The sequence below is a fragment of the Chiloscyllium punctatum genome, chromosome 9 (assembly GCF_047496795.1).
Source record: "Chiloscyllium punctatum isolate Juve2018m chromosome 9, sChiPun1.3, whole genome shotgun sequence".
Taxonomy (NCBI): domain Eukaryota; kingdom Metazoa; phylum Chordata; class Chondrichthyes; order Orectolobiformes; family Hemiscylliidae; genus Chiloscyllium; species Chiloscyllium punctatum.
Genome location: NC_092747.1, coordinates 27,598,798 through 27,613,803, shown reverse-complemented (window position 1 = coordinate 27,613,803; position 15,006 = coordinate 27,598,798). Strand labels below are relative to the sequence as shown.

Here is a 15,006-nt window from a genome sequence, read left to right as displayed (position 1 = left end):
CAGTGGATGTTTTATCAGGACAGGGGTCGAGTTGCAAGTCATCAGAGCTAGTGGAGATCATCGCTGGATCGTGATTGGACGTTGGAGGATCATTTGGTTGTGCTGACCTGCTATTGGTGGATCTTCATGCTGGCTTCGGCCTAATGCCAATTCAGGGACCAGCCAACCTCAGAGCTATGGCCTCAACAGCTGCCCGCAGCCCTGGGCAGGGGGTTCGAAACACAGTCCAGGTGACTGTGAAGAAGGTAGAGGATCGTTTACCCGTCGACCGCTTCCTGTTTATTAAGAAAGTACTGTTGGGATGCTGTGGGTTTGCTGCAGTGGTCAGGTCTGCTCTGGGATCGGTGATCCACCCGGACCAAACCTGTGCTGTACCGGGCAGGAAGATCTCTGAGAGTCTCGCACTCCTCAGGGATACGATCGCCTACGTGCAGGACAGGGGGGTGGACACCTGCCTCATCAGCCTGGACCAGGAGAAAGCCTTTGACAGGATATCGCATACATATATGAGGGATGTCCTCTCCAAAATGGGCTTTGGGGAGGGAATCGGAAATTGGATCAGACTGCTCTACACCAACATTGTCAGTGCAGTCTCAATCAATGGGTGGGAATCAGATAGCTTCCCTGTAAGATCTGGAGTCAGGCAGGGATGCCCCCTCTCACCTGCCTTGTTTGTGTGTTGCATAGAACCATTTGCCGAATCCATCAGGAAGGATGCGAGCCTGAGAGGGGTGACTATTCCTGGCAGCGGGGGCCTGCAGGTTAAGGCCTCCCTGTACATGGATGACGTCGCTGTTTTCTGCTCGGATCCGCTGTCCGTGCACAGACTCGTGTGCATCTGCGACCAGTTCGAACGGGCCTCGGGGGCCAAGGTAAACCGAGGCAAGAGCGAGGCCATGCTCTTCGGGAACTGGGCCGACCAATCCTCTATCCCCTTCACCGTCAGGACTGACCACCTGAAGGTGCTGGGTATTTGGTTCGGGGGGGCTGGGGCGTGCGCCAAGACCTGGGAGGAGCGGATCAGGAAGATGAGACAGAAACTAGGCAGATGGGGGCAACGGTCGCTCTCCATCGTGGGAAAAAACCTGGTCATCAGGTGTGAGGTCCTCTCAGTATTGCTATATGTGGCACAGGTCTGGCCTATCCCCAGGACCTGTGCCGCCGCAGTCACCCGGGCCATCTTCCAATTCATTTGGAGATCAAAGATGGACCGGGTCCGAAGAGACTCTATGTACAAAGACCGGTGCAATGGGGGAAAAAACACGCCCAATGCCACCCTCACCCTGATGGCCACCTTTGTGTGTGGCTGCATCAAGCTGTGCGTGGATCCCCGGTACGCAAACACCAAGTGTCACTACGTACTGAGGTTCTACCTGTCCCCGGTGTTGCGAAGGATGGGCCTGGCCTCGCTGCCGCGGAACGCTCCGAGTAGTTGGACCGTTCCGTATCACCTGTCCTTCGTGGAGAAATTTATGAGGAAAAACACCTTTGACCACAAGTCCATCAGGAAGTGGTCAGCACGTAGCGTCCTTGCGACCCTTCGGGAAAAGGAGAGGGCGGATCCTGTCGAGCGGTTCCCTGAGCAGACTGTCAAAGCCATTTGGCAGAATGCCTCATCGCCAGAACTTTCCAACAAGCACCAAGACGTGGCTTGGCTGGTGGTGAGAAGGGCTCTGCCTGTGAGATCCTTTATGCACGCCCGGACTCTCTGCCGCACCGCACGCTGCCCTCGAAGTGGCTGCGGGGGGGACGAGACTGTCACACACCTCCTTCTGGAATGTGCCTATGCAGAGGAAGTCTGGAGAGGAATGCAGTGGTGCTTGTCGAGGTTCGTCCCGAGCAGCGCCGTGACGCGGGACTCCGTGCTCTACGGCCTGTTCCCCGGGACTCACACCGAGACGAACATTAACTGCGCCTGGAGGATCATCAACTCGGTGAAGGACGCTCTCTGGGCGGTCCGAAACCTGTTGATCTTCCAGCTGAAGGAGTTGACCCCGACCGAGTGTTGCAGACTGGCACATTCCAAGGTCCAAGACTACGTGTTGAGGGACGCGCTGAAGCTTGGGGCAGCTGCCGCCAAGGCGCGGTGGGGAAAGACCACCGTGTAAGATCGGCCTGCCGAAAGAAGAACAGGGGGCCCATACAGACGTTTTTTTTTGGGCTCTGCTGATGCCTCAGCCAAATATATGTATATATACAAGATTGAAAAAATGCACAGGATTGTAAAGGACAAGAATAAAGTCGAATCTGTGTTTGTAAATATGGACATATGTATGGCATGATCCAATGTACAGACCATCAAATCATTTATGAATAAAGTATATTTTTGAAATAAAAAAAAAAAATGTGTACATCATCACCCTCGTCTACAAGCGGAAGGGGGAGAGGGAGGAAATTAGAAATTGGAGACCGATCTCACTGTTAAATGCAGACTACAAAATCCTGTCAAAGGTCATCGCCAACCGGGTCAGGTCTGCTCTGGGATCGGTGATCCACCCGGACCAAACCTGTGCTGTACCGGGCAGGAAGATCTCTGAGAGTCTCGCACTCCTCAGGGATACGATCGCTTACGTGCAGGACAGGGGGGTGGACACATGCCTCATCAGCCTGGACCAGGAGAAAGCCTTTGACAGGATATCGCATACATATATGAGGGATGTCCTCTCCAAAATGGGCTTTGGGGAGGGAATCGGAAATTGGATCAGACTGCTCTACACCAACATTGTCAGTGCAGTCTCAATCAATGGGTGGGAATCAGATAGCTTCCCTGTAAGATCTGGAGTCAGGCAGGGATGCCCCCTCTCACCCGCCTTGTTTGTGTGTTGCATAGAACCATTTGCCGAATCCATCAGGAAGGATGCGAGCCTGAGAGGGGTGACTATTCCTGGCAGCGGGGGCCTGCAGGTTAAGGCCTCCCTGTACATGGATGACGTCGCTGTTTTCTGCTCGGATCCGCTGTCCGTGCACAGACTCGTGTGCATCTGCGACCAGTTCGAACGGGCCTCGGGGGCCAAGGTAAACCGAGGCAAGAGCGAGGCCATGCTCTTCGGGAACTGGGCCGACCAATCCTCTATCCCCTTCACCGTCAGGACTGACCACCTGAAGGTGCTGGGTATTTGGTTCGGGGGGGCTGGGGCGTGCGCCAAGACCTGGGAGGAGCGGATCAGGAAGATGAGACAGAAACAAGGCAGATGGGGGCAACGGTCGCTCTCCATCGCGGGAAAAAACCTGGTCATCAGGTGTGAGGTCCTCTCAGTATTGCTATATGTGGCACAGGTCTGGCCTATCCCCAGGACCTGTGCCGCCGCAGTCACCCGGGCCATCTTCCAATTCATTTGGAGATCAAAGATGGACCGGGTCCGAAGAGACTCAATGTACAAAGACCGGTGCAATGGGGGAAAAAACACGCCCAATGCCACCCTCACCCTGATGGCCACCTTTGTGTGTGGCTGCATCAAGCTGTGCGTGGATCCCCGGTACGCAAACACCAAGTGTCACTACGTACTGAGGTTCTACCTGTCCCCGGTGTTGCGAAGGATGGGCCTGGCCTCGCTGCCGCGGAACGCTCCGAGTAGTTGGACCGTTCCGTATCACCTGTCCTTCGTGGAGAAATTTATGAGGGAAAACACCTTTGACCACAAGTCCATCAGGAAGTGGTCAGCACGTAGCGTCCTTGAGACCCTTCGGGAAAAGGAGAGGGCGGATCCTGTCGAGCGGTTCCCTGAGCAGACTGTCAAAGCCATTTGGCAAAATGCCTCATCGCCAGAACTTTCCAACAAGCACCAAGATGTGGCTTGGCTGGTGGTGAGAAGGGCTCTGCCTGTGAGATCCTTTATGCACGCCCGGACTCTCTGCCGCACCGCACGCTGCCCTCGAAGTGGCTGCGGGGGGGACGAGACTGTCACACACCTCCTTCTGGAATGTGCCTATGCAGAGGAAGTCTGGAGAGGAATGCAGTGGTGCTTGTCGAGGTTCGTCCCGAGCAGCGCCGTGACGCGGGACTCCGTGCTCTACGGCCTGTTCCCCGGGACTCACACCGAGACGAACATTAACTGCGCCTGGAGGATCATCAACTCGGTGAAGGACGCTCTCTGGGCGGTCCGAAACCTGTTGATCTTCCAGCTGAAGGAGTTGACCCCGACCGAGTGTTGCAGACTGGCACATTCCAAGGTCCAAGACTACGTGTTGAGGGACGCGCTGAAGCTTGGGGCAGCTGCCGCCAAGGCGCGGTGGGGAAAGACCACCGTGTAAGATCGGCCTGCCGAAAGAAGAACAGGGGGCCCATACAGACGTTTTTTTGGGCTCTGCTTATGCCTCAGCCAAATATATGTATATATACAAGATTGAAAAATGCACAGGATTGTAAAGGACAAGAATAAAGTCGAATCTGTGTTTGTAAATATGGACATATGTATGGCATGATCCAATGTACAGACCATCAAATCATTTATGAATAAAGTATATTTTTGAAATAAAAAAAAAAAAAAATGTGTACTGCCTGCAGGATTTCCCTGGGGCAGGCTATTTTAATGTGACCTTCAGAAGCGTGAAGCAGTGCGAACAGCTCCTGAAGGTCTTCAAGGAGAAGGAAGGGGAGCCGCTGTTTTCCATCTTGTCGGCAACCCCATTGTGTGTGCTTCCTGCACAGAGGAATCGGGTTGTTACAATCCATATGTACAACCCCTATGTTCCAGTGGCTGAAGTCCTGACCTTCCTGGGAAGGTACGTCCAAGATGAGGGAGAAGCCACCGATGTGATCGACCCCTTTAGGATCTGGACCAGTAAGCGGCAGGTCAGGGTAACTCTGAGGGTCGATGACAATGGGAACATCCTCCACCCACCCTCGAGCTTTGCAACTGGAGGGAGCAGAGACTACCTGACATATGCAGGGCAGCCGAAAGTGTGCCGAATCTGTGGGAAGTCGGGACACGTGGCGGCGGATTGCAAGGTGACCATCTGCAGGAACTGCAAATAGGAGGGTCACATGACTAAGGACTGTCAGGAAGCAAAGAGCTGCAACCTGTGTGGAGAGGCGGGCCACATGTACAAGACCTGCCCAAGATGGGAGGGGGGGTGGTGGGGGGGGGGGGGGGGGGGGGGGTGGTCGGGGGTGGGGGGGGCCCACTTACGCACAGATGGCTGGAAGTGGAAATGTGAGCCGTGGACCCCCAAAGACTAGTAAGGTCCACCCGGACAGCAGGGAAACGGAGTCTGGTGGCACCCAGAAAGAAGAACAGGCTGGAGTGGAGGAGGCGGCAGCCAGCGGAGAGACACAGCAGCTGATCCTAGCTCTAGCTGGGCAGATGGAAGAAATGGAGGAGGAGGTAATCGAGCAGGCAGAGGAGTGGATACCTGTTAAAAACAGGAAGAGAAAATCCTGCCAGGCCCCCAAAGCCTCCCAGCAAAGGGGGAAAAGACAGCTGCACGAGGGAGGGATGGCCAGTTCTTCGGCTGGGGAAGACGGGCGCGAAGAATGTCATCACCACCAGAAGAAGAGACAGAGCTCCATAGATAAAGAGGAGGGCATTTCCTCCCAACCAGGAAACAACGGACCCCCCGAAGTCCACCCTCCACCCAGTGAGAACCAGGGGGTACCCACTGTCCCACAACTACAGGTAACTGAGAGCTGTGATCCTCTGACAGTCCCATTGTCAGACACAGAACTGGACAGTGAGGACCCTTGCCTTGGCTCAATGACACCAGAGCGGGCAAATGACCCCAGTGAGGAGCTGGATAGCTACCTCAGCCCAGCGAGGGTCCAGCAGTTTGCGCTCACCATGGGGATGCAGACAGCTACCCCGGAGACAGGACAGTCAAATGGACAATGGTAACCCCATAAACTGGGGTTAAAGAAAGTTCATTTGCTATCGTATAACAGGGCACCCACTCAGTAGGTGGGTTCTGCTGAAGCCACAGCTAAATAATAAGAGACTGGATGGTTAATAAAGGGAACTGTAAATAGGATAACTGTAAATTCGATTAATTCAATCTGTTCTTTGTAATGTTAAGACATGCAATGTATATATCTATGAATGACATGACAAATTGTACAAGTACCAAAGATTTATTTCTGTGAATAAAGTATATTTTGAAATTAAAAAATGAATTAAACAAATGCTAATTTTAAAAAATAAACAGAAGTGCTGTACTTTCACATATAAAATGCAATTTCATTGCACACTCCGGTCAAACTTGAAGGCTATGATTTAGTTTGACAGGAAGTGTAACATGATAAAAAATCACCTTCAGGCACTTATCTTGCTTGAAGTACTGTTTATAATTGTAAGTGAACTGAATGCTAATGTCTGTCACAAATAATAAAAATAAATTATGATAAGTCAGAATTGAAAATCATACTTCCTCTTGTAAAGTTTTTAACCTCGCCCTTAGCTGCTTATAGTTTGATTCTTATTCTGGTGAAATATTGTACAATAATAGTCTTTAAAGGTTCTTATAATAATGTAACTTTAATATATGTGGAGTTACCCTAATGTATAGCTTCACATTCTCTGTAAGGGTGCAACATCTTAAATTTGCTGTTGGGAGATGTTGGGAACTGAATGGCTTTGGCACATCCAGCATTTATTACCTACCCCTAATTGTCTTTCAACAAGTGGTGGTGAGCCATGAACCATTAAATAGTTAACAAGGCCATTTCAGAGGGCAGTTAAAATTCAAACAGAATGCCTTCGGTCTGGAGTCACATCTCGGCGAGACTGATGGAAGATAGTGGACTTCCTCCTCTGAAGGATTCTAGTGAGTTTAATGAGTTTTCACAACTAAATAGTAAGTGCTGGGAAATGCAGGGTTACAGGGATAGGGTAGGGAGGTGGGTCTGTGTGGGATGCTCTTCAGAGGGTTGGTGTGAACTTGATGAGCTGAATGGCCTGCTTCCATACTGTAGCGATTCTATGAATTGACTGCAACCTTGTGTTCTTACCTCCCTGTGCCCATGCAACACTTCATAGCAGTCATCAGTTAATAAACATCCAAATGGTATGTGACCATCCCCAAATCATTAATGGTAAGTTACAGAAAGTAACCACAACACCCATATTTTATGGACATTATGAATTGCCCATTTATTTTGTTAGAAATTATTCCAGGATAGGGTTATTAACTTTAGTTGAGAGTTATGGCATTGCTGTGCAATTCTCCATTGGCTCCAATTAAATGCTTATAATCTGACATGTGAGATGACAGCGTCATAATTCAGGATGACATTAAGTGCACTGAAAGGAACAGTTAGAAAAATGGCATTGGGCCAGATATTCTGAGGAGAGGCAATCTCTACCCTTTTTTAGTGAAAGGAGAGTGATCCATATTTCTGTGAGGTGATCGTGGTCAGGGCTCCTTCACAAAATGCAGAGCATTATTTTCATTCTGACAGTTCTGTCATGGTGCAGAACAGTTGGGGGAAGACAAACCACTACCCCCTTTTTAAAGCAGTCAGCTGCCATAGTCTGAAATTTAAAGGTCCAAAATCAAGGACAATCACTTTGATAGCAGCTCATAAAAGGTAAGTATATAATGTAAGTGTGAGGTCAGGGACCAGCTAAGTAGGATGTAAGCTAGGTATTGATAGTGTGTCAGCTGGTTGGGATGCCAAGTGGTTAGAAGAGGGGTCAGAGTGTATGGTGTCTGATGTGTAGAATGTCATCTCGGTAGTGGTAGGTTGCCAGGGTAGGGGGAGAGTGCCAGAGGGTAGATTGCCTTGAGTAGGGATAGTTTGCCTGGAGGTAGGATATTATGGGTGAGGGTAGGTTGCCAGGAGGTAGTTAGAGTGAAGGGGCCGATTTACAGAGGGTTGTAGGGGGTCAGGGCTGAAGCGGTGAAGTGGGTTGGGTCTGATGTTGGGCTCAAAGAGAGTGTCAAGTCCAGCTCATGTGAAAGGGGAGACAGGTCCAGCAATGGCCAAAGGAGGATGTTGGAGCCAGTGGCATGGTAAGGGTGTCGGATCTCTGTGGTATCAGGTCAGGGACTGGGGCATTTAAGTGGTCTGGGACAGATAGAGTTGAGGGTGTGTATGATAAGTTTGGCGTCATTGAAGAGTTAGCTAGGAGTTAGACTATGTATCTTCCTGAGTAACTATTTACTTCATTGCTTCAGAACCCTCCATACTCTCTGATTTAAATGAAGACTTTTGGAAGGTTGAAGGTGCAGAGGAATTGCCTGTGGAAAATTCAATTCTCCTGGGCAATTTGTGTGATGTCTGCTACAATGCAGATTTTGTGAGTTCCCACCTACACTGGAATACTGCCTCTCTGGCCATTGGAAAATCCAGGCTAAGGCCATTGAAAAAGTATATCCATTTTTCGGGAAGATGAACAGTGACCTGCCATGAGGAAGAAAAGCTCAAGGTGTAGCTTGAGGAAAAGGAGTACAGTGGTAGTGCAGGTTCAACAGTTGCTGCTTGAAATTTCACCCAATGGTAGATCTAACACTTGCTGCTTGGTTCATGAGGTGTCAGAGAACTGCTGTGTATTTTCAATGTTCTGAGGTATTCTTCAAGTTACAGTTTACTTTGATTCTTGAAGTATAAATTGACTCACTGTGGCAATGTTGTCCTTTTTGCTTAACAAAATCCTGTCCTCCCTCTAATGTGTGAGAAGGAAATTACCTTTTGCTTCTTCATCTGTGTAATCACATTATCACCAGAGCCTTCTTTCATTTGGGACTTAGACTGTAAAATGCCCCTGTATATTTATCTCTCTGCCATCTCCTCCTTACTGACCTCTTTCAACATGCTGTTCTTCAATTCTTCCAAAGTTTGAATTTGGCTGAAGACAAGCAGAAAGGAACCGAAAGGGACAGAGTTTAACTAAACCTGTACATCAGCGAATAGGTATGTGACAGGACATTGAGGGAAAGAGTAAATTATGTCTTTTTTCGCATGGACAAGGTCTCTGCAATAGGGTAGATGGATTTGTGACACAGAGAAAAAAAGAAATTTAGACAGCAGGGAGAAATGGTTACAGGGCGAACAAAAGGTGAACATAAGAGGTTAGTGAGTAAAATTAGGGCGCACGGTATTGGGGGCAAAGTACTAGATTGGATAGAGAATTGGTTGGCTAATAGGAAACAAAGGGTAGTGATTAACGGCTCCATTTCGGAATGGCAGGCAGTGACCAGTGGGGTACCGCAGGGATCCGTGCTGGGACCGCAGCTTTTTACAATATATGTAAATGATATAGAAGATGGTATCAGCAATAACATTAGCAAATTTGCTGATGATACAAAGCTGGGTGGTTGGGTGAAATGTGATGAGGATGTTAGGAGATTACAGGGTGACCTGGACAAGTTAGGTGAGTGGGCAGATGCATGGCAGATGCAGTTTAATGTGGATAAATGTCTGGTTATCCACTTTGGTGGCAAGAACAGGAAGGCAGATTACTACCTCAATGGTATCAAATTAGGTAAAAGGGGCTGTTCAGAGAGATCTGGGTGTTCTTGTCCACCAGTCAATGAAGGCAAGCATGCAGGTACAGCAGGTCGTGAAGAAGGCTAATAGCATGCTGGCCTTCATAACAAGAGGAATTGAGTATAGAAGCAAAGAGGTGCTTCTGCAGCTGCACAGGGCCCTGTTGAGACCACACCTGGAGTACTGTGTACAGTTCTGGTCTCCAAATTTGAGGAAAGACATTCTGGCTATTGAGGGGTGCAGCGTAGGTTCACGAGGTCAATTCCTGGAATGGCAGGATTGCCTTACACGGAAAGACTGAAGCGACTGGGCTTGTATACCCTTGAGTTTAGAAGACTGAGAGGGGATCTGATTGAAACGTATAGGATTATGAAAGGATTGGACACTCTGGCAGGAGGAAACATATTTCTGCTGACGGAGGAGTGCCGAACCAGAGGACATAACTTAAAAATATGGGGTAGACCATTTAGGACAGATATGAGGAGAAACTACTTCACCCAGAGAGTGGTGGCTGTGTGGAATGCTCTGCCCCAGAGGGCAGTGGAGGCCCAGTCTCTGGATTCATTTAAGAAAGAATTAGATAGAGCTCTTAAAGATAGTGGAGTCAAGGGTTATGGAGATAAGGCTGGAACAGGATACTGATTGGGAATGATCAGCCATGATCATATTGAATGGCGGTGCAGGCTCGAAGGGCTGAATGGCCTACTCCTGTATCTATTGTCTATTGTCTATTGTCTACATTGATGTCTATGTCGAGAGTGTGGTGCTGGAAAAGCACAGCACATCAGCAGCATCCGAGGAGCAGGAGAATCAATGTTTCGGGCATAAGTGTCTGAAATATTGATTCACCTGCTTCTCGGATGCTGCCTGACCTGCTGTGCTTTTCCAGCACCACACTCCTGACTCTGATCTCCAGCATCTGCAGTCCTCACTTCCTCTACATTGATATCTATATCATATAACTTAGAACATTAAGAAGTGCAATATAAGTACATATTGCTACTCTGTTTAACTGATAAAGTCGTATTCTTATGATATTTTTCAATTGACTACTCAGTTGTTTATCACTGTATGCTCTGGCAGATCAGAATTTCTTACGGCATTTATGTAGACATATTTAAGAAGAAATGGCAAAGATTTGAGCTTGTGTTTAATTTATCATGTGGTTCTTGAGTCTTGTCAATCCTGAGGAAAGGTCACATGAGAAACTCAGCTACAAATTATAAAGAAAAGCAGCAGGTCACATAAGAAACTCAGCTACAAAGTATTAAAAAAAGCAGCACCCTCTAGTCTTACTAATGTTGTATCTTTTGAAAAGTGTTGTATGTAACCTTTTATTTGTCTTTTATTCTATATATACCTAAATGTCTTCTGTATGACTATCTGTACTATTTAACTGCTATTAATGATAATCCCTTATGGTGCCCTCTGATACAGGTGTCCCACTGAAACCCAGAAAGGAACTAAGTTTTACAGAGTTACCAACTGGAAATCTGGAGATCAAATGGTCATCAAAGTTCAACATTTCTGTCGAACCAGTTATCTATGTTGTACAACGAAGATGGAACTATGGCATCCATCCTAGTGAAGATGATGCCTCTCACTGGCAAACTGTAGCACAGGTCAGTAATACACATAAGCCAGATGGTCATTTTTCATATTACACTCAAATAATAATCACTGCTTGGAAACTTCATGTAAGACAGGAGTGAATGGATTCTAGACTGTCAATGAGTTAAAGGCTATTGGGGTGAGAGGGAAAGTAGAGATTCGCCATGAGATAATTGAACGATGGAGCAGGCTAGAGGGTCAATGGGCCTATTCCTGCTTCTAATTTGTATTTTCACATGTCAAAGTTATTTGGGGAAGCGAATTCTAGATTTCTGCTATACTTTATGTGAAAAAATGCTGTCTGACTCTGCTCCTAAGTGGCATTGATCCTATTTTGAGATTATGCTTTCTTATTTTGGACTCCTCCATCACAGGAAATAGTTTCTCTCCATCTACTAATAAATCCTGAAATAATTTAAAATACCTTGTTTAGATTATGCATCAACCATCTGAACTCAAGGGGATACAAGCCAAGTTCATGTAATTGTTTCTCATGATGTGACTTCTTAAGTTCCAGTGAATCTTTCCAGCTGAACTGTGTACTGTAACTCTCTTATGTGTCAGCTGTGGTTGGTAGCACACTTGCCTCTGAGTCATATGGGGATAACACTCCAAGTCGCACTCCAGGGACTGGGTATTACATACCTTGGCTGGAGTTTCTGTCATGGAGGCACATAAAATAGGAGGGCGAACCACACTCCCACCATCATCACCCCCCACACTTGCCCACCACAACTAAATAGTCTGCCTTAGCTCTCTGGAACTTCGTTATGATTGTATTGTAGCATTTTCTGTCTTTGAGACCTCAATAAAAGGTGCTAAATGCACTTGTCACTGCTATCAACTAGTCAAGAAAATCATATTAACTAGGAATGAATAGAAATAGTTGCTTTGAATAATTGTCAACCATAGGAAGCAGGCTAATATCCTCCTAACACCTTATTTCTCTAATTTTAACAGAGCACACAAGACAACAATCTCCTCAAAGGGTCACCCCCTCAACACAACACTGCAGAGGTCTTAACGTTAAAAGGATGGAGCAGGGAAAGGGGCTGTGAAATTAGCAGCCAGCTCACCAGATGTAAATAAATAACTGAAAACACAAAAGAGCAACCAACCCAATATTATCATGCCCAAGCATAACATAGATTTTTAATGGCAGAACAGAAGGTGAAGTGCTCCTTGACTTCCCTGGGTTAGGGAACCATGGGAACTTCAGTCTGGGCAAGTTGCCGTACCAGCAGTAGGCACCACAATCGGATTGGCTGACAGCTCCAGCAAGTGGGATTTCTTGCCACTGAGGAACAGATATCCCACTAGCCACTAAGTTAGCTCACCCCAGCAAGTTATAGATGCAGACAGGCTGGTTCTGTCTCCAATAGCTGGCTGCAAACCTACCTGGTGGGAGTTGGGTGTGAGTTGGTGGGAGGAGTAGATCCCAGAGAACTTGCTACCAAGGTGGTTAACTTGAGTCAGGGAATTTTCAAGGGCAGTTAGAGATGGGCAATAAATGCTGGCCTTGCCAGCGACACTTTGTGATAGAATAAGTAAATAAATAATTCCTGACTCGTTCGACCTCCCTCAGTAGAAACCTTCCCAAGTGACATGGTCTTCACTCCACATAGTGGGTGTGAATAGAGTCAGTCCTGGTATCCTTGGAAGTGTACTGTAGGAGATGACATGGACAGCCTCGATGATCTGGTAAATAGTCTGCCTTAGCTCTCTGGAACTTCGTTATGATTGTATTGTAGCATTTTCTGTCTTTGAGACCTCAACAAAAGGCGCTAAATGCACTTGTCACTGCTATCAACTAGTCAAGAAAATCATTTTAACTAGGAATGAATAGAAATAGTTGCTTTGAATAATTGTCAACCATAGGAAGCAGGCTAATATCCTCCTAACATCTTATTTCTCTAATTTTAACAGAGCACACAAGACAACAATCTCCTCAAAGGGTCACCCCCTCAATCACTCCACCCTCCACTAACTCCATACAATGGCCCTCCATACTATCTTGCCAGATCTCAGGAGCCACACTGAAATGAAATGTCATTGTATACCCAATTCATTATACTAAAACAACTCCCACTCCTGAAAAAACCATTCAGCTTCTCAAATCTCTTATAAAAACAAACCAACTTCTTTGCATACTCCACATCAACACAGTAATTCTTTGAATAACCTTTTAAAACTGTCAATTTATGAATGAAGTCAGAAACCTCCACCCCAACTGAGATATTTGTAAACTTTGGAAATCAGCCAAGCTTTCATAAAACATCCTTCGGGAGGTGTTAACAAATCAATTCTGAAATGGCTAGAGTAGCTTTGTAATTATAACTAACGCTTGCAGCCTATTTTCTCTCTCTTTTTTAATAACTTTACATCATTTAGTCCCGATCTACCCTTTAAAAACGTTTGTATCTACAACAAAAATTTATGACTCCCTCACTATTGTTTTAAGATTCTTGTGACAGCCAAAGCAGTTTCTATTTGAACTCACCTTGATGAGTTTGTTGAGTTTGTGTCTCTATTATATGTGAATCATGCCTTGGCCCCCCCCTTTCTCTTACGAACAAAAACCGGATCTGTCAGAAATGGGATCGGGGATCTGGACCAAAGAACTAAGGGCATTTTTTTTGCCAGGTTTGCAGATAACACAAAGATAGGTGGAGGGATAGGTGGGTAGTGTTGAGGAATGGGGAGGCTGCAGAAGGACTTGGACAGGCTAGAAGAATAGGCAAAGAAGTGGCAGATGGACTACAATGTGGCAAAGTGTGAGGTTATGTACTTAGAATAGAGGCATAGACTATTTTCTAAATGGGGTAAGGCTTTGAAAATCTGAAGCACAGAGGGACTTGAGAGTCCTAGTTCAGGATTCTCTTAAGGTTAACGAGAAGGTTCAGTTGGCCGATGGGAAGGCAAATGCAATGTTAGCATTCGTTTTAAGAGGCATAGAATACAACTGCTAAGGCTCTGGTCAGACCATATTTAGAATATTGTGAGTAGTTTTGGGCCCCTTCCCTAAGGAAGCATGTGCTGGCTTTGAAGAGGGCCCAGAGGAATTTCACAAGAATGATCCTGGAGATAAAAGGTTTGCCATATGAGGAACGGTTGAGGACTCAGGGTCTGTAATCAATGGAGTTTAGAAGGATGAGGGAGATCTCACTGAAACTTAGAGAGTACTGAGAGGCTTGGATAGAGTGGACATGGAGAAGATGTTTCCACTAGTAGGAGAGACCAGGACTCAAGGCAGATCTTCAGTGTGATGGAACAATGCTTTAGAACTGGGATGAAGAGGATTTTCTGCAGCCAGAGGATGGTGAATCTGTGGAACTCAATACTGCAGAAGGCTGTGGAAGCTAAATAATTGAGTGCATTTAAGGACAGATAGATAGGTTCTTGATTTGTAAGAGGGTCAGAGCTTATGGGGAGAAGACAGGAAAATGGGGTTGGGAATCATATCAGCCATGAATGAATACTGGAGCAGACCAGATGGGCTGAAAGGCCTACTACTGCTCCTGTATCTTCTGGGCTGCGGGGCTTTCAGGACCCGCCTGTCATTTTGGAAGCTCTGTGGAGTTTGCACACATGCAAGAGTCCAGGCCCTTGAATGGGTTTTGAATCTGGTATCATGTAACCCTAAGGTGAGAGAACCATCAACTGTGCCACACCTAATACAGATCTCCAGACTTCTGGCCAATATTTATTCCTTAATCAGCATCACAAATGCAATCTTTCTGGTCATTATCACATTGTAGTTTGTAGCAGGATTCTGAGTGTAAATTGGTTGCAGCGCAATTACTACACTGCAACAGTGACTACATTTGAAACATACTTAGGGCGGCACGGTGGCTCAGTGGTTAGCACTGATGTCTCACAGCACCAGGGTCCCAGGTTTGATTCCAGCCTCAGGCGACTGTCTGTGTGGAGTTTGCACATTCTCTGTCTGCGTGGGTTTCCTCCGGGTGCTCCGG

General features: G+C 46.9%; 1 protein-coding gene across 3 annotated transcripts in view; it reads left to right on the top strand.

The window, feature by feature from the left end:
- LOC140481232 (anosmin-1) overlaps positions 1 to 15,006 on the top strand; it is a 214,789-nt gene that overhangs the window by 158,424 nt on the left and 41,359 nt on the right. For all 3 annotated transcript variants that reach the window (XM_072577103.1, XM_072577102.1, XM_072577101.1), the window contains exon 5: positions 10,859 to 11,043. In XM_072577103.1, the coding sequence (XP_072433204.1) occupies positions 10,859 to 11,043 (185 nt within the window). The remainder of the gene's footprint in view (positions 1 to 10,858; positions 11,044 to 15,006) is intronic.